We start from the raw sequence: 18,795 nt of genomic DNA on the forward strand, positions 1-18,795 counted from the left end.
ACCAATAAGTCTTCCACTTAGCCGAATATCGGTTAATCTATTGGTGTCCTCAATCTATCAAAGAACTCACTCTGGTAGTACGGAGTACCTAACTTTTATAAGAAGCCTTTTTTAGTCCACCACATTAGTCTTCCGAAAGGTGGGGCCTTAACTCCGTGCCGAGGCATACGAGTAGCAGGTACTCTTTTGTGTCCTGTCCGCTCTCGTTTCCTTCCTCCATAAAACATAAAACACTGCCTCAATACAGGTAATCACCATGTCAGAACTGAGGTTTGATGGGCAGACAGTCGTCGTGAGTGGCGCCGGAGGCGGATTGGGGAAAGCATACGCTGTATTCTTTGGGGCACGAGGCGCCAATGTTGTCGTCAATGATCTTGGAGGGTCGTTCAAGGGGTGCGTAAAATCCAGAGACTCACCTTTCGATGCCAACACCCGGGTTCAAAAACATCATGTGTCGTGATCAGAATGCTTTTCTTGTCCCTCAAAACTACCTCATGAATGTCCTTCCCCAGAAGAAGCAATGCTGACTCAGAAGCCTGAACAGGGAGGGACAGTCTTCCAAGGTATATACTCCTTCCTGATGCCTGCGAACCGAGTAGCCGATTTGACTCAAACCCACAGGCAGCAGATATGGTCGTCAACGAGATCCGAGCAGCTGGCGGTAAAGCTGTAGCTAATTATGACAGCGTCGAGAACGGCGAGAAGATCATTGAGACAGCGATCAAAGAGTTTGGCAGGATAGACATTCTCTTGAACAATGCCGGCATTCTACGAGATGTCAGCTTTAAGAATATGTCTGATGACGACTGGGATCTCATCATCAAGGTTCATGTAAAGGGCGCGTACAAAGTAGGTTTCGTCTTTCAAATCGTTTCTGATTGACAGCTAAAGCTACTTGTCCCAGTGTGCCAGAGCTGCGTGGCCACATTTCCGGAAGCAGAAGTATGGCCGGGTTATCAACACAGCGTCTGCTGCAGGCCTGTTCGGAAGCTTCGGTCAATGCAACTACTCCGCCGCCAAACTCTCTCAAGTCGGTTTCACCGAGACGCTCGCAAAGGAGGGTTATAAGTACAACATAATATGCAATGTCATAGCACCCATAGCCGCCAGCAGGATGACACAGACTGTGATGCCACCAGATATCTTGGAAAACCTCAAGCCAGATTGGGTCATACCACTCGTTGCTGTGCTTGTGCATCCTTCGAACAAGCACGAGACAGGATCGATCTTCGAGGTGGGAGGAGGACATATTGCAAAATTGCGATGGGAGCGAGCAAAAGGTGCTCTGCTGAAGACTGGCCCAAGCCTTACCCCAGGAGCAATCCTGAGACAGTGGAAGAATGTCAATGATTTCTCGGAGCCAAGCTATCCAAGCGGCGTTGCAGATTTCATGAGTCTGCTCGAAGAAGCGCAAAAGCTTGGAGAAAATGAGCCAGGCGAGCATATCGACTACACAGGAAAGGTCGCGGTCGTGACAGGTGGGGGAGCTGGGTGAGTTGCCCTATTGATTGCTACGTGGTGGTGCTGATGGTCGTAGACTTGGTCGCTCGTACTGCCTCCTTTTCGCGAAATTAGGCGCCTCCGTGGTGGTCAACGACCTTGTCAATCCTGGTGACGTGGTTCAAGAGATTCAAAAGAACGGCGGAAAAGCCGTGGGTAATAAAGCCTCTGCTGAGGACGGAGACGCTGTTATAAAAGCTGCAATGGATGCATACGGACGAATCGACATCCTCGTCAACAATGCCGGGATTCTGAGAGACAAAGCTTTTGCTAATATGGAAGACAAGATGTGGGATCAAGTTATTGCTGTCCACCTTCGAGGGACCTACAAAACCACCAAGGCCGCATGGCCATATTTCTTGAAGCAGAAATATGGACGAATAGTCAATACCACGAGCACAAGTGGTATCTATGGGAATTTCGGTCAAGCTAATTATGCTGCAGCAGTACGTTTCCCATATGAAGATCTCGAACAGATACTAAATTTGCCTAGAAACTTGGTATACTTGGTCTCTCACGTGCGCTTGCACGTGAGGGTGCAAAGTACAATATCAATGTCAATACAATTGCGCCGAACGCCGGTACGAATATGACAAGAAGCATAATGCCTGAAGAGATGGTCCAAGCATTTAAACCTGAACAGGTAGCACCACTTGTTGTCGCGTTGTGTTCCGATCAGGTCCCGAAGCCTCCAACAGGAGGCCTATTCGAAGTAGGCAGCGGCTGGCATGCGCGGACGAGATGGCAAAGAAGCGGCGGGCACGGCTTTCCAGTCGATGTAAAGCTTACTCCTGAGGCCGTAGTGAAGGCGTGGTCGGATATTGTCAACTTCGACGACGGAAGGGCAGATCATCCGGAGGATGGCCAAGACGGATTGAAGAGCATAATCAACAACATGCAAAACAGGAGTAGCGATGTCAACAAACCAAGAGAGGCAAACACTGACACTCTGGACAAGATCGAGAAAGCGAAAAAATTGCACTCCGAGGGAACCAAATATAAGTATGATGACAAGGATATCATCTTGTATAACCTTGGGATTGGCGCCAAGAGGACCGAACTTCCCTTCGTGTATGAGAACTCGGATTTCTTTCAGGCACTTCCTACCTTCGGTGTGGTTCCCTACTTCGGCGCTGAGATACCTTGGAGTATGAATGAGGTTCTCCCCAACTTCTCACCCATGATGCTTCTCCACGGCGAACAATACCTTGAGATTCGCAAATTCCCCATACCAACCGCTGCGACACTGGTCAGCTATCCCAAACTTGTCGAAGTAATTGACAAGGGCAAGTCCGCCATCATGGTATCCGGGACAACCACGAAGGACGTCGCTACTGGAGAAGATATTTTCTACAACGAATCATCCGCCGTCATCCGAGGCAGCGGGAGCTTTGGAGGTCCCAGCAAAGGAGCAGACCGAGGTGCGTCGACCGCAGTGTATCAGCCTCCAAAAAGGCAACCTGATGCTGTTGTTGAGGAGGCGACGACCGAAGAGCAAGCTGCTCTCTACCGTTTAAACGGTGATAGGAATCCTCTGCACATCGACCCAGATTTCTCGAAGATGGGCGGCTTCAAGACTCCCATCTTGCACGGCCTGTGCTTCTTCGGTATCAGCGGCAAGCACGTTTATCAGTCATACGGTCCATTCAAGAACATCAAGGTCAGGTTTGCAGGGACGGTGCTCCCAGGTCAGAAGCTAAGGACCGAGATGTGGAAGGAGGGCGGGAAGGTAATATTTCAGACCAAGGTAGTGGAGACGGGTAAGTTGTGCATTGCTGGAGCTGGGGCGGAACTGTTGGGAACTGGGAAAACAACGAAGCTGTGATACAAACGTTGGAGCGTCCAAGGGCGTTTCTCAGTCAAAGATAGCAGCTATATGTAGCTAGTTTGAAGAATTTCCTTAAGAGGCCTTGTAATCAGACGTGATACGGTACCCGAACTCCAGGACCGACACCACGATCTGGTAGGAAGGCTAAAACGCAACGCGCTAAGTGCAGCTCACAGCTCGTACATTAGCTCCGAGTCCCCATACCACAACCGACGACCGCATCTACCACCTCCTCACTCGCAACTCACGAACTCCGATAGTTACCATGGCAAACGGGTCAGTCCTTTGTCCATTCCTAATATCAAGCGCATCCCTTTGCTAACCCGACTTCCTCTGGTAGCGCTAGCATCATCATCGGCCTCGTTTTTGTTGTCGTGGCGTCGCTACTCGCCTATTTCTTCTCACCCAAAGGCGAAAACCAGACGTGAGTCCCTTGGAGTCTCCTGGACTGATGGACCGAGGCCGGCATGACTGACGATTGGGATCCTGCAACAGTGTCTGGCGCAGTTCTCTCATCCTAAGCTTCGCAAGCTGCTACATAATGTGGGGTACGTCGACCTTTCCTCAACCTGGCTTTCGGCCTGATTCAGAGCTGAATTTGGTCTCGTAGCAATAACATTCCTTGCACAATGGCATCCACTCATCAACCCTGAAAACGCGGAGCTGAGACCGGAGCACGCTCCTTGAGGGCTGCGGGGAATCTTTTTATATTTGCTGGCATGGTTGTCAAGGCACGACGTGTCTGGGAATTCTTGTTGTTTATACGGCTACGGTGACGGAATGGCAGTAACATCGACGTTGGCGGGTACTACATTGCGTGTTCGAAGGGGCGCGCTGACGCTTCCTGGAGAGGTAGCTACCCCGGAGGCGATTACTACAGGAGCCGTCAAAAGGGCACTTTTGTCATATACCGACTTCCCCAAAGCAGTTTCCATGCTCATGTACCCGCCGCTGCAAAGGATATCGTTCTTGTACGGTCCCTCGGAATATACTTCCAGCTGACATTGAGAAGCAAGGACTTGGCGAGACCAAGTCGATAGGTGCGCCAGCCTTTCATTGGGCATTTTCAATTGCCGTCTGTTCTATGGCTGCTTTCGGAAAGAATCCGGCGCAATCATCTTGTCAGTTCTTTAAGCTTTTATTGATGGCTGCTACAGTGATCGAGAATCCAAGAAGATGTATTGAACTTCTTGAAAAAGGAGCAGTCCTGTCCAAGTATTGAAAGCGTTGGCTTGAAAGCTGTTGGTCGTAGTTTTATTGGCTAACTATACAGACACACATACGCACACAAAAGCCACCGTAGCGGCGTGCCGCCAAACATGCCAATTATCACGCCTTGTGCATGCAGTCCTGGTCACATTAGGAAAGTACATAATCATTGAAAATGATTTTAGACCCTCAAGCATCACGAGTTCATTACATGACCTGGAAAACTATACAAAGGTAGTGTGAGTGACGACACCATCCTCCAATAGCTATAATGCTGGGCACGTCGAATGGGGAGCTGGAAAATCCCCAAATGCTCATGATGCCGAAGAGAGCCTCGGCGAGGATGAAGTTGGGCGTCCCTGCTGAGGCGCCTTTTGCTCATCAACCCCTTGTCCTCTGCAAAGAGGGCAAGAATTACGCCCAGTAGTGAGCCACTACAACCAAGACATATCAGCGTCGACCTAACAGAGTTTTAGGAGTAGTACAACGACATACCACATCGATACATTCACGATGAAACAGGTGAGAGCATTTCTTCAGCTGCCGCACTTGCTCTTCGGCTTGGTACTCTTCGAGGCAGACCAAGCAGCGCTCACTGGAGCCTATTCGAATCTGGCTCATACCCCGGGTAGCTTCTGCAACAAGTGTATCTGCAGACCGCTTGATACAAAATAATCCTGATGCTGAAGCAACATCCTCACGACTGGCGACGGGAGGCTTGGCGGGACCCAAAAGGGAGGATAACAGTAACATGTCTTCGTATGTGGGATTCTAGAGATGTCAGACAGCAGCAATGACTGATCAAACCCTTCGGAGTATTAGGGAAAATGTAGCATACATCTGTGAAAAGGCTTGGAGTGGTCAATGCAGGATGATCTTCGGAAAGGTTTGTGCCAACGACGTATATCAACCAGCTTCGACTTCCTGGGGCTGGAGTATCGCCAGTGTCGACCTCGTCCGGTTCTACCATTCCGTTTCGTCTAGCGGCACCAGCTCCAAGATTCCGGTGACGCGCAAATTCCGAATCGCTCCTTCGCCGGTGCTGCACACGAGTCGCTTGGTCTTCGGGGTCAGATGATCCCGCTTCTCGCAAATGCTGTACTGCTAGGTCTCGGTTGGGCATCGGTGGCTGCTGTATTGCTGATGCGGATGACGGTCGACGACTGGGCGTCGTAGCTGCAGAAGAGTACGCAGACAGGCCAGGATCTGCGGGAGTAGACGGTGGAGGATGGGGCCCTGGAGGGGATTCAGAGGGTGTAGGAGGGTTAGCTGAGCTGGGATTCGGATATATATCTGTAGAACCCTGTCTACTTGGGCTCAAGGTACGCTGGTGTCGTTGGCTATCATAATTAGCTGGAAATGTGTTAAGTCCTCCAATAGAAGCACGTCGACGATGTGGGAACCTCGATCTGCCATTAGCATGCCTAAGTAAGCCGCCAGCTCCATGCCTATGGGCGTTGGTTGGAGCCAAGGGTGAGAAATTGAGCAGGGAGTCCAAATTAGATTCTCCAGTGGCTGTATCTTCGAGACCGATGTTTTCCGACGGAACTGAGCGGACTCCAACTACGACCAGCGTTACGGTCCTTCCTTCGCGATCGACAGAAGCGTTTTCATCCGCTGCTGAATGACTGTTGGCTCTTGTTCGCCCACCCGTCCTCTCAGCATTTGACGTAGCATTTGCGGCTATCGTAGTCGAAGTTTGACTAACGAATCGAAAGACCCGTAAAAAATTCAGAGGAGGTAATGTACCTAGAGGGCGTGTGGAATCTTGGCTGCCGTCATGAGTACGTGTTTCTCCAGTCAGACTCGTCGCATTTTGAAGCGTCCGAAAGAGATTGTTGAGACTCCCGTCCAAATCATCAGGGCCAATTGCCTGGATGTCTGGGACAGGCTGTTCAGACGTTCCGGAAAGCTGGGCGGCAATTGCAGTGGCAGCTAAGTGTAGAATCCGAGGCAAAGGGCCATCGTTGTCACGCCTGATCAGCCGACTTGATCGGCCTCGGAGCATACTGGGCATCCTGCGACCTTCGCGTCTTCCGCCAGGCCCACGTTCCGTCCAACGTTCCGTCCAACTAGCCGGCTCAACCCTAGAGACAGTACGCTCAGGAGACTCGGACAGGGTAGCGACACCTGAAACTCTTTGTTCCCTGTTACTAGAAGGTGATGTTTCAGGTCTGGGGCTATTCATGCCAATGCTTGGATCGGCGACATCAAGTGGTGGAAGCGGGGAATTAGGATCATGGGTCGGTGTTAGTCTCAAGGGACGTTGAGGCGGTAGTTGACGACCATGATCCGGACTTGGCGCGTTTGTTGTAGGAAGCAAAGCTTCAAATGGAGTCGAGATAGATCGACGGACTCTCGATAGGCGAGCGCTACGAGAGATTGAGAAGAATCTTGATGGAGGGCTACCAGGCGCCGTAGAAAGTGTCCTTGATGGAAGTACTTCGCGAAGCGGAGACTGCGTAAAGCCAGAAGGGGGCAGTGACCCATCGGGGCTGAGAGGAAAGGGACGAGAAATTGGTGCAAGCTCTCTCGGCCGCCTTGGCCTTGAACCAGTGGAAGGTCTCGGAGTCAAGGAGCCAAATAATGACAGGCGATGAGTGGGGTGATCTCTTGCGTCGTTCGTAGTATTTGAGGGATCAGTATTCGACAATCTCCGTCTCAGGAAACGACCCTCTCCCTGGCCGTCACCTGGAATTTCGCTTGCAGCATAGCGTGGCATAATCATTGAGCTTAACCTGGCCATTCGGCTCGTTCGTCTTGGCATTGGAGACGCGGTAATGTGCGTGATTGGAGTACTCTGCATACCCAGGTCCCCCATGTCAGCCAGGGGCCGCTGCTCGTGCTGCTCATAGAATATCTCATCTCGGGTTAAGATGTCTCTGCTGTTCCCTGCTCCTCCTCTTAAGGCCGGTATTGATTGGGCGGATATCTGCCGGCTGAACGTTGCGATGGGCCGCGAGGACTGAGAGTCTTGTACCTGAGAGGGCGTTGTGGATGTTCCTTGGATCGGCTGATCGGTGGTTCGCGGACCAGAAGACCATAGTCTCGGAGATGGCCCATCTCTGGTTTCTCTATCCTGGACGATTTGAGAGAAGCGTCGAGAATTGCGGTGGAGGAAGTCTTCCCGATCACGTTGAGTCGAAGCACTTTGACCCATGGCGGGCGGAATCAGCTTTCGAGTCGGGAAAGACAATAGTGCATGAGGCTTGAGGAGTTGGGTTACTTCATAGCAAATGCCACGAGAAGGAGCCAGCGGAGTAGTTGTAAGACAGAAGGGTCGGAAAGGCTTCAGGATTGGATTCAAACGGTTCTTGCGTTGCGTGGTGACAAGTATGAGCCATATGTCTTTGACTGTAGAGTGACTATAGAGTGTTTGCGAAGACAGGGTGTAGAAGTGAAATAAAAGTGAATGCTGGATGAGGATGGCTCGAGCCACGAGATAGAAAGAAAGTTTGGAAGTCAGCGGGCGGTGTAATGGGGGACAGCAGAGTGAGTGAGGTGCTTCCTGGGATCGCGCTCCATGTCGAATACACTTGCGAAGTATTCAATGATGAAAGACGGTCAGTCACTGTTTATAGTATGTCTACAGAGTGATATATCATATACTCTATGTCTAATTTTACTAAGGTGACCCTGCTGCTGCTGATGCTGCCGATGCTGCTGCTGCATAAGGGTAAGTACCATATGATCCTTGTTCGTTTTGGCTTGGCCGCTGCTAGGTCGCAGCAGTCTAGCCTTCTTTCACTCCCACATCCCGTACTCAGCACATTATGGATTTCTGCTTATATATGATGATGCTTTTCTATGAGGCGTCTTTAAATTCCTCATCATGGTCATGCTCTAGTATTGTCCACGAACATGATGCGACTCAATTTCAGATGCTTGTTGAACATGCCATCTCCTGTTCCAAGGTTTCAAAATCGCTGACCCTACCACAATCTGAACCCTCTAAAGATAACCACATACTGAATTTGAGAGGACCAAAGGACGAACCAGCAGATGAAAGATGGTACTCTTCGAATAGATTGATGCTATGATCCATCTTCGTCCATCACACTCTAGCTAAGAAACAGCGATGTCTTCTATCCTGTACTTCTCGCCTGCTTTTAAGCCCAGCTTGTCACTTTCAGATCTTCCGTCTTCTCCCCGCGAATTGTCCAAGAAGCGGAAAAGGGACCTTGAGCCTTTGGACGGTGATGGTGGTGACGGTGGTGACGAGGGACTGGAAGCAGATTCCGCTGCTAACGGAACAAGCCTGCCCTCCGGATACTCCAACGCTTCTGTCACTATATCATCAGCAGCCCTAGATGTGGACACATCGCCTAGCGACAAGACACTCCACTCTCAGCCTTCCAGTCACACTGATCGTCAAGGACTACACGCAAGTAGTTTTCCTCAATCTTTCCCACATCACATCGCAGGGACTGCGCCTTCGATGTCTAAAGGACGGATCAGCGATGAGCTCGCCACACTCAAGCCCCCATTATATGTTACCACGGGAAGTGTGCCTACTGCCGCAGCAGAGAGAGTTCCTAGCAGCACGGGGTCACGACAGCATCATCTTAACACCATTACGGCAATCCTGCACAGGTGTCTTTCGGAAGGCGACTATATACGCGCAAGCAGAGCGTGGGCGATGCTTCTCCGAGCTGAACAGAACGGTCGTTCTATGGATCTCAGGACGCATGATCGTTGGGGTGTGGGGGCAGAGATCCTCATGCACCGTGAGTCGCAAATGACGCAGAAGACCCTAGACCACAACGTAATTGATTTTTCGAGTTTCACGTCCGAATTCAGTGTCAAAACCGAAAATTTTGAGAAGGCCAAAGAGTATTATGAGAGGGTTGTACTTCAGTATCCCTATCGTAAAGCATTTCCCAACGCCATAGGGTCTCTAAACTTCTCCATAGCCATGTTCAGTCTCTGGATATACACGATCCAAGAGCGGAGTTCAATAGCGCTCATGGCTGTTGGCGGCTCCGACCAAGGTATGGACGAGACCGATGCAGAAGCCAATGACGACGTTCAAAGGTCATCCGCATCAGATATGGAGCCTGATCGCTACCGAATGCGTGAGCAAGTCAGGAGAGACACCCTGCAAAGTGCTCACGAGATCGCTACCCGACTTGATGGGTTGCTCGTATCTCCGCCCTATTCCGACAGTGCTAGGTTCTGGAAGCTTTGTGTTCAAATGTATTTGTGGATCGCGAATCTTTCAGTTGCTACCATCTCTTCAAACTACGGCTCAAGTAGCAACGGGGATGATGAAAACCTGACTGTGGGAAGTTCATCCCGGTTGAGAAATGTCAGCTGGGGTACTCCCTCGAACGAGGAACATAGAGCTGGACAAGCGCGACAGAAAGCCCTTGCAAGGGCAGAAGAGGCATTCCAGAGGCTCAAAATTTATGGTGAAAGTTCGTCAGAGTAGCATGACCTCTATCGAGCGAAAACAACCTTGTGGCGGGCTCACCGTTGGCACAATGGTTAGGAGGTGGGTACGTCGCCTCATCCGTTACGATGCTCTAATCTTCACATAAAATGGTCAAAGGTCTACTGCTTGTTGCTGCTGGAAGCCAGAGGCTGTCATCGGTAGGTCAACGTCCCATAGATGTGACAATGTCGGATGGTGCATCAAAGGCCAGAGAAGTCTCCAAGATCTGCAACATGTGGCGACGGTTCGTCGTATTTGCGCTAGCAGACCCCCTTCAACTTTGTGCCCTCGTGCCAATGCGAGGTATCTATTCATAAGATGTGGTTTGACGGGTCAGAAATCGGATCAGTCCTACAATTCATGGTGTCCTCTTGCGACCCCCTCACACCAATCTTCTATCAGCTCGTTGCTAGCCTCTTAGATACTTGTTTGCTCCTGGATGGTGCCATCGCTCTTGCAGATGAAGTTTGAGCCGGAAGGCCCGGGAAGCAGGCATGGTGGCTAGGGTGTACAAGAGAGAAATCAAGATGCAGAGCATTTGGTCGCAACGTCTTGCCCACCGGGTTTGTCCCGTCCCAGCCAGCATAAGGATCAGCATGAGTGAGCAATGCGGGTCTTACCGGGGTTCAGACCTGGCCAGGAATACAGAAGCATGCCGAGATGAAGATATCTTGGATACAAGGGTGGCAAATTCCGGCGGGAGAAACCTTGAAAGATGAGTTCGATTTAGACTAAGAAGCAGTGCCTGATCGGCATGAATCCACGTGAGCTTGACAGTTGGGGCGCCGCTTGGTGCCTTCAGATTCCCATCGGGGAGAGATGATCGACCCAACGGTATCTATGTTTGTCAGATCGGTAGTAAGGATGATGCACTTGCCGCCGAAGGGAAACAAGAGGTACTAGATAGATAATAATCGGAGTATACTAAATCATAGAGAGGTGGTACCTTTTTTTTAGGGAGAAAATACAAGGGTTGTTTTAATGTGCGGCGTAGCTTCCGTTTAGGCAGTAGCGATATAGTTACTTTATGACTTTAATGAGTACTGAGTAAGGTAGGTAGGGAGGTAGGGTACCTTAGGCACAAGAATCATGATTTTATGACAGGGTATCGCCACGGCGTACCTACTAGACTGCTAGGATGTTTTCAAAGTCCAGGAAGTTTTATAGTGTGTTGAATAAAATAGAATAGAAAAAAAGAAAGAAAAAAAAGTAACACTTTTACACCTCGACCGCCGACGGTTGAACCCTTGATCATTTTAGATTATTATTGGGCGGATTCATGGGTAAGGTAGATCTGGCGCTGGCGACAGAAAGAAAGAGAGAGAAAATCGCACTTGCACACACACTTGCTTAAGTACACTTGCTTTAGTTGTTTAAAAGCCGAAGCGCATTATTATTATTATTATTATTGCTGACCTCCGGTCTCTTTTCCAGGGTTTACGATGATCTTGTGATAAAAATAATAGATAGATTACAGCTGCGAGCGGTGATCATGAGCACAGGAATAACCAAAGGAGGCTCACACGACGATCATCAAAGGTTATTGAATTGAGGTCCAAAGAGAGAAAGCCAGAGGTGGGTGCAGCAATCAACCAGTAGTCCTCGTACTGTGCCAATAATATCAATATACCTTCCTTTCTTTCCCTCCAACTACATCCCTTCCTTTCTTTCTTTCTGTCCTTCCTTCTTTCCTTCTTTCTTTTTCTCTCTCTACCCTCTTCCAGTACGCCTTAATCGGGTCTTTACATCGTCGAGTTTTGCAGCGCATAGTCCATCGTTTTGTTGCTGTTATTACGCCTTTTGTTCCCTGTCTGATAGCACGAATTCACATTGAAGTATTCAAAAGGGCCACAGCATTCTCCGGTTATACCAAAGCGATCCGGTTTCAAGACTGCCGATTTCGCTCCTGTCATGAGCGGTTTTTATCCTTCCAGGCTCCAAGAAACATCGAATGCAAATACGAATAGCCTAGACCTATCCTCTCCGTCCATCGGCACCAATGATCTAACAGACGTTCACTCTGCCAATGCTGGTCGTTGGCACAACTCAGCAGAGACCCAACCAATGGAAGAATCGAAGCCTGCCCCGAGAAGGCGTCGACCGTCAGGTGACGATCATGTCAAGCATCGAAGAACAAGGAATGGCTGCTATACTTGTCGAGGCCGAAGGGTGAAGGTAAGGTATTCACCTCGGACAAGCCGAAGCCCAGGGTCGCTAACACTTTCCGTCGCTTAGTGTGATGAGATACATCCTGTGTGCGAGCGTCGGTCTCACCCTTCGTACTCCAGTACCGAGAGAGGTGCTAACGTTAAGCTTCCTATAGGGTGTAAGAAGGGCTCAAGGGAATGCACCTATCCTGAACCTCGCTCAACTCCAAAGCCCTCCAGCGGCTCCAAACGTGACCAGGCGCCTACAGCCGCTGACGACAGCAGATCATCGTCCGATGACCATGACTCTTCAAAAGAGTCTACTCCGATCGAACGGCGCAGGAAGAAACCCGAACTTGAGAAGTCCGGCGCTTCACGTCTCAAGGCATCCCAATCCAAGCAAGCCTCATCTCAATCTCAAATATCAAGCCTAGTTGAGCAACCCCGACAATCTGTGGAGCAAGTCAAACACGAGAGCAGCTTGTCGCCATCAACAGAGGCCTCGAGCGCTCCGGTATCCGCTGGGTGGTTCGAAAATCCAGAGAAGTCCTCGTCTGTATCGACGGACTTTTCTCAAGAAGACAGAGCTTGGTCACACCTGTCTCAGGACCTACAATTCTACTTAGAATATCACACGACACGTTTGAATTACCATCATTACTTTTTCAAGCACGACGCCAATCACTTCCTGCACAACATTCTCGTTAAGCATGCATTACAGTATGACCCTCTACTATATGCCGTCGTTGGTTTTGCGGCTTTTCAGTTGACCGTAACACGCCCGAATGGTAAAATCCAAGATTTCCTGGGTTACTATAACAAATCGGTTTCGTTGCTACGGAAATCGCTGGTCGAAAATCAGAAACACACAGAGGCCACCATGTTGACGATCTTACAACTTGCTACCTTTGAGGTGCGTTGGACCTTTTGTCGTCCCGAGTAGAGCTGACAACCTGCAAAGGATTACCTAGGCGACTGGGTCAGCTTACTTGGCCATCAAAAAGCTGCCTATGGGATGCTTCTGGAACTATACTCATCTCACTCGATTATGGAGACGGAAGTGCGCAGGAAGATTCTAGCTTGGTACTCAAGATTTGACGTGATGGGAGGGCTAATGTCTGGTTACCAGACCATTTTGGGCCGAGAATGGTTTGTTGCCACAGTAAATTACTATCGCCAGCAGTCTTTGAGTTATCCAAACAGCATAGACTACAAGATTGAAGCAACCATTGCCAAGCACCGACTCTTGGCAGTCGACCTGGCTTTGCTCTTCGCCCAATTACCTCGGGGTGCCATCACTATCGAGACCTTCGAGAGAGAGAGCGATAAGTTTGCTGAGCAGATCAGGACCTGGAAGGAGAACCTGGACCCAATTTTTCGAGACCCGAGCTATCTTGTCGAATCTTTCGAAGGAAAAGCACGAGCTCCAGAGGACATTGTCGATCCTTACCTGCCCGGAGGCCTTTACAAAGGCGCACTGTTTTCATTCAACTTTATGCTTATCGACTGGCATGCCATTAACTTGATGCACGGGTACAAGACAGCTTCGATGCTTAAGCGACCACTCCCACTAGAGCTTTCCAGAATAGCCTTGGATATATGCAGATTGTTTGAAGCTATTGAATGTTGGCCCGATAGCCCGCCCGGGTCTGTGCTGAAAGCGCAAGGTAGTCTTGGCCTTGCAATATTAGTCATTCCGAAAGATGAAAAACATATTATGTGGTGTCGGCGGAAGTTGGCCAAAGTAGAAAGCTTGGGGTAAGTTCTTTTGCCTTGCCTTTCCGATCTCGCCCTCAATGAGATGGTACATTGAGCATGAGCTGACTTTGCACATAGCCATATATACCCATCTACACTTCGCCACCAAATGGCTGAACTATGGGGTATACCCGAGGTCAGTGAATGGTGGTTACCGGACGAGAAACAATGTCCACCGGTGGTGCGCAGTATTCGTTCGTTTATGGAAAATCGTCTTCCGCAAGGCAAAGACGAATCACGGAGCGAAGACCAGCGGAACATCAAGGGTATTTTTTCTCAACTCAGCCTCCACGAGAGTCCCAAAGCCGGCCTGGGACAGGCGAGTGGGTTTGGGACACCGCCTTTCCTCGACTCAACAAATCCTTCTGCTGAGGATCTTGCATCTCAAAGCCTGGCTGGTCATGCAGCAGATCCGGATGTAGATCAAGACATGGGTTCGGACAATTCTATGCTCGATCAGAGCCGCGAGAGCTTCTACAACATGGGGTATAACAGGGACTAAATTCTAAAAAAACGAGCATTCGCGTGGGTGTATTCACTGTGCATTGGTATGAATCGATGGTTAGAATTCTTTTGTGAAGCTGGACTTTATGTATATGAGCTCCTTGATGGACGTAGATTTCTCGCCAGTGGTATTGACGAGATAGTTGATGGGACATTTCGCAAAGCAGTCGGAGCGAGAAATGCATAGAATCATCGTCGCCGACTATACTCGCTCTGATTTGGAGATATTAATCGACATGATTCGTCCACTATCAAGATCGCGTCACGTTACGCCACCAAACATGTGTGGAACGCGCCTCGATTTGCCTCAGAGTGCTAAGCTCGCTAAGCTTCTCTAAGTTAGCTTCCGCTTATCAGGGCCCTTCGGGCTAGCACCTTCTGCTTACTTTCGCGAGGTCAGCGAGCTAACCCAAAGAGACTTAGCTGGGTGTCGCTAATCCGAAGGGGCTTAGAGATCTTGGCACGTCTGAGGCACTGAGGCAACGCCGCGGTATAGAAAACCGCCAGCCTTACGTAATACGTGCACAAAGCTACGAGTAGAGAAGGAACTCCTAAACTGCGTCGCGCGACTTCTGTCATGGCAAAACTTCAAGCTGCCACCGTCTCGAATCAACTTGTCCGCAAGCAAAAGCGAAAGGCGCCTTCTGATGTTGCAGAAGCTGAACCCCTTGATGCTCTGCCTTCAATTCCTACATCAACAGTCGCAACCAAAACACATGATGGAGGCAAGAAACCTAGGCGAGCGTCCAAGGATACAAATGCTGGCAAGGGAAAGCTTCCTCTATTGCGCCTGGATTCTTCGACAGTGGTCGAGACCTCTATCCTCTGGCCTGACGAGCTGACCAAGCTCGCTCAGGCGCACCGCGCCCTGAACCTTGTCTACACTTTCTGTTGCACCCGCAAGCACTTGGCCACCACATTTGAGACCATCAAAACGGCAGTAGAAGGTCACATAAAGCGAGAATTATTGATCACGGATGTTGCCCGGATCAAGGCCCTTGTGCCTCGAGCTATCAACTTTGCCTACGTGGATGAATCCAGCTTGCAAGTCGCAGTGCTTGGAGAGGAGGATGGAATCAAGGGTGGTAGGGCAAAGGAACTTCGGCAACTCGAGCTTTCCAAAGAGGGAGCGTCTGAACGGGATGCATATGATAAACAGAAGGAGCTCCTGTTGTTCGAGTTCATTGATGGAGATTTGAAGCGACAAGTGACAAACTCGAAGACAGGGGAGCCCACTAAGCCTTTCCGGAAACTTCGAGAGGAAGACTTGAAAATGCCGGTGTATAGCCAGAAACAGATGATGAAGTTGATAGAGAAAAGGAACACCAAGTTCACGTCCGCTATCAATGCTTTTCTCAATCAATGTGCTGCCGATGATGTTAACCCTATAGCGACATTGAAAGAAAGAGAGAAGGAGTACATTCCTAGACCATCTGATAACATGGGAGACTCTCCAGCACCGGCACTAGCGAAGCCTCCACTAAGGATTCCCACGGAGCGTGACACCGTTGCGAAGATCATTGCAGATATAAAAGCAATGGAATGGTATACGGGGCAGATTGTGCCGGAAGGCCATCGCGTCTTTGACCCTCAGCAGCCCATTTTCGGTGACCTGAACTTCCAATTGTCGCAGAATTTGGTCAATGCATTGTACAACACTCGGGGCATCACCCAGCTCTATTCTCATCAAGCGGAGGCGATAAACAACCTGTATGAAGGTTTCAATGTCATAGTATCCACGTCAACAAGCTCTGGGAAATCTCTAATCTATCAGATTCCCATGTTACACGAGCTAGAACAGGATCCTAACGCTCGAGGCATGTACATATTCCCTACCAAAGCACTTGCCCAAGACCAGAGGAGGAGCATGAAGGAACTACTTCGTTTCATGCCGGGGCTGGAGAACTTAGTTGTTGATACTTTCGATGGGGATACCCCTATGGCTGATCGACACCTCATTCGCGATGAAGGCCGAATTATCTTTACGAACCCAGATATGCTGCACATCACCGTCCTTCCCCAGGAAGATAAGTGGCGAACTTTCTTACAAAACCTCCGATTTGTAGTGGTCGACGAGCTTCACGTCTACAACGGACTTTTCGGCTCGCACGTAGCTTTCATTATGCGAAGGTTGCGAAGAATTTGTGCGGCCGTGGGAAACCGTCACGTGAAATTCGTGTCGTGCTCTGCTACTGTTGCAAATCCAGAAGAGCACATGAGAACAATATTTGGCGTGGGGAACATCAAACTCACAGATTTCGACGGGTCACCGTCTGGTAGGAAGGAGTTCCTGTGTTGGAACACTCCGTTCAAGGATCCCAAAGATCCCTCTTCGGGTAGAGGAGATGCTATGGCTGAAACGGCAAGGCTTTTTTGCCAGCTCATCTTACGTGGGATCAGAGTGATTGCCTTCTGCCGAGTTAGAAAACAGTGTGAGGTTCTCATCACTGCAGTACGAAACGAAGCCACAAATCTGGAAAGGCCCGACGTCGCCGCTCGAATCATGGGGTATCGCGGAGGTTATGCACCGCAAGACAGACGGAAGATCGAGAAAGAAATGTTTGACGGGAAATTAATGGGCATTGTGGCGACCAATGCTTTGGAACTCGGGGTTGATATTGGATCACTGGATGCCGTGATCACGGTTGGTTTCCCATACACTATCGCCAATCTACGACAACAGAGTGGTCGAGCTGGACGAAGGAATAAGGATTCCCTGTCCGTTCTGGTTGGCGACTGCTTTCCCACCGACCAATATTATATGGAAAATCCTGATGAGATTTTTACGAAACCTAATTGCGAGTTGCAGGTAGACCTGCAAAACATGCTTGTGCTGGAAGGTCATATACAATGCGCAGCTTTCGAAATGCCAATCCGCCGGGACGAAGACAAACTGTACTTTGGCAAGCAATTACCAGAAATAGCAGAGGAACGAATGGTAAAAGATCCTTTAGGTTTCTATCACTGCAACGAACGCTTTCGACCTCAACCCTCGAAATGCGTTGCCATACGCGATACAGAGGACGGCCATTTTGCAGTGATTGACATCACCAATGGCCGTAATATCGTTCTTGAGGAGGTCGAGCCATCTCGAGCCTTTTTCACAATTTATGAAGGAGGTATCTTCCTGCACCAAGGCTATACATATCTCGTGAAAGAGTTCTCTCCAGAACAAAAGTACGCCAAAGTCAGTCTCGTGAAGGTCGACTGGACCACTCAACAGCGTGACTACACCGACGTCGACCCAATCGAAACTGAGGCAATCCGTCGTATTCCAAACTCGCTTTCCCGCGCTTTCTATGGCGCCATCAAGATCCGCGCCCTTGTATTCGGCTTTTTCAAGATCGACAAGAACCGACGCATTCTTGACGCGGTCCAAGTGGACAATCCGCCTATTGATATATTCAGCAAGGTACAGCTGCCTCTCCTCGCTTGCAAAGTTGATGCAAGTTATACTAAGTCCTCTCAGGGTATGTGGCTAGACGTGCCTAAGTCTGCTCTGAACCTGTTGAACAGCCGGCGACTCAATGTTGCTGGTGCTATCCATGCAGCAGAGCATGCAATCCTCAGCTTGATGCCACAATTCGTAATCAGCATGCCAGGAGACGTACGGACTGAATGGTATGTACTTTCAAAGTGATCTGTTCCTTAATGATATCGAAGTGTGACTCGCAAAGCATGCTGACTCCGAGTCCAGCAAAAATGCGCTGAAAGAATTCGCAACGAAAGAGACCTCTCGAAAGCGTCCTGCGCGACTGACATTCTATGACGCCAAGGGGGGTTCTGCAGGCTCTGGCATCTCGACAAAGGCCTTTGAGTTTATCGATCTTTTGTTAGTACGAGCATGCGATCGGGTAGTGGCTTGCCATTGCCAAGAAGGATGTTTAGAATGTTGTTGTAGCGAGATTTGCAAAGAGCAGAACATGGTAATGAGTAAAGCTGGTAGCGAGGTCATCTTGAAGTGCCTCTTAGGCAAAGAAGGAGACATCAATGTCGATGCTTTGCCGTGGGGCCCAGATGAGAATACACCGGCGGGTATCGAGACCGTCGTCGCTGCTGAGACGATCAGACCAGCCCGCGGTAAAATCTTAGAGGAGGTTCTGATCAAAAGAATTTCTGGTGGTGTGCAGCGGGTCGTCCTTGACCACGTTGGGGACGGGAGGGAGGATGGGAACCAAGAAGTGATTGAAATTAAGGAAGAATCAATTGAGTGACTGCTCGATGCATTTCTCGAGCCATTGTACATAGGTCTCACTTTATTGGGCAAAGTGTGAAAGGTAGCTCTACTTTGCTTTGTTATTGTTAAAGCGTCCTTTCACTCATGGATACCGTGCTGACAGGCTATCCTGGTAAGGAGGAATGCGAGGACTCTTGTCAAGTCCAACTTCTAGGCATCTCTCTTGCGATAATATTTC

General features: G+C 49.6%; 6 protein-coding genes across 6 annotated transcripts; 5 read left to right on the forward strand and 1 right to left on the reverse strand.

Annotated features, from left to right (window-relative positions):
• Positions 1 to 256: 256 nt before the first annotated feature.
• Positions 257 to 3,325, forward strand: HO173_000789 (uncharacterized protein; the record flags this gene model as incomplete). Its single annotated transcript, XM_037302737.1, has 6 exons — positions 257 to 393; positions 545 to 563; positions 622 to 849; positions 905 to 1,491; positions 1,538 to 1,946; positions 1,994 to 3,325. The coding sequence occupies 6 exons, from the start codon at positions 257 to 259 to the stop codon at positions 3,323 to 3,325; spliced, it is 2,712 nt and encodes a 903-aa protein (XP_037170244.1).
• Positions 3,326 to 3,593: 268 nt separating this feature from the next.
• On the forward strand, positions 3,594 to 4,015 carry HO173_000790 (uncharacterized protein; the record flags this gene model as incomplete). Its single annotated transcript, XM_037302738.1, has 4 exons — positions 3,594 to 3,604; positions 3,669 to 3,752; positions 3,824 to 3,876; positions 3,939 to 4,015. 4 exons carry the CDS (start codon positions 3,594 to 3,596, stop codon positions 4,013 to 4,015), a joined length of 225 nt encoding a protein of 74 aa, XP_037170245.1.
• An 836-nt stretch (positions 4,016 to 4,851) lies between these two features.
• HO173_000791 (uncharacterized protein) lies at positions 4,852 to 7,697 on the reverse strand (the record flags this gene model as incomplete). Its single annotated transcript, XM_037302739.1, has 3 exons — positions 4,852 to 4,971; positions 5,033 to 5,308; positions 5,376 to 7,697. 3 exons carry the CDS (start codon positions 7,695 to 7,697, stop codon positions 4,852 to 4,854), a joined length of 2,718 nt encoding a protein of 905 aa, XP_037170246.1.
• Positions 7,698 to 8,615: 918 nt separating this feature from the next.
• HO173_000792 (uncharacterized protein) lies at positions 8,616 to 9,968 on the forward strand (the record flags this gene model as incomplete). Its single annotated transcript, XM_037302740.1, has 1 exon — positions 8,616 to 9,968. One exon carries the CDS (start codon positions 8,616 to 8,618, stop codon positions 9,966 to 9,968), a length of 1,353 nt encoding a protein of 450 aa, XP_037170247.1.
• Positions 9,969 to 11,882: 1,914 nt separating this feature from the next.
• On the forward strand, positions 11,883 to 14,378 carry HO173_000793 (uncharacterized protein; the record flags this gene model as incomplete). The annotated part of the gene is made up of 5 exons (XM_037302741.1): positions 11,883 to 12,146; positions 12,207 to 12,234; positions 12,295 to 13,031; positions 13,080 to 13,876; positions 13,955 to 14,378. The coding sequence occupies 5 exons, from the start codon at positions 11,883 to 11,885 to the stop codon at positions 14,376 to 14,378; spliced, it is 2,250 nt and encodes a 749-aa protein (XP_037170248.1).
• A 579-nt stretch (positions 14,379 to 14,957) lies between these two features.
• On the forward strand, positions 14,958 to 18,594 carry HO173_000794 (uncharacterized protein; the record flags this gene model as incomplete). Its single annotated transcript, XM_037302742.1, has 2 exons — positions 14,958 to 18,001; positions 18,078 to 18,594. 2 exons carry the CDS (start codon positions 14,958 to 14,960, stop codon positions 18,592 to 18,594), a joined length of 3,561 nt encoding a protein of 1,186 aa, XP_037170249.1.
• Positions 18,595 to 18,795: the final 201 nt, after the last annotated feature.

This window comes from Letharia columbiana (assembly GCF_014066305.1).
Source record: "Letharia columbiana isolate WasteWater2 chromosome Unknown Sc0000001_s0, whole genome shotgun sequence".
NCBI lineage: Eukaryota > Fungi > Ascomycota > Lecanoromycetes > Lecanorales > Parmeliaceae > Letharia > Letharia columbiana.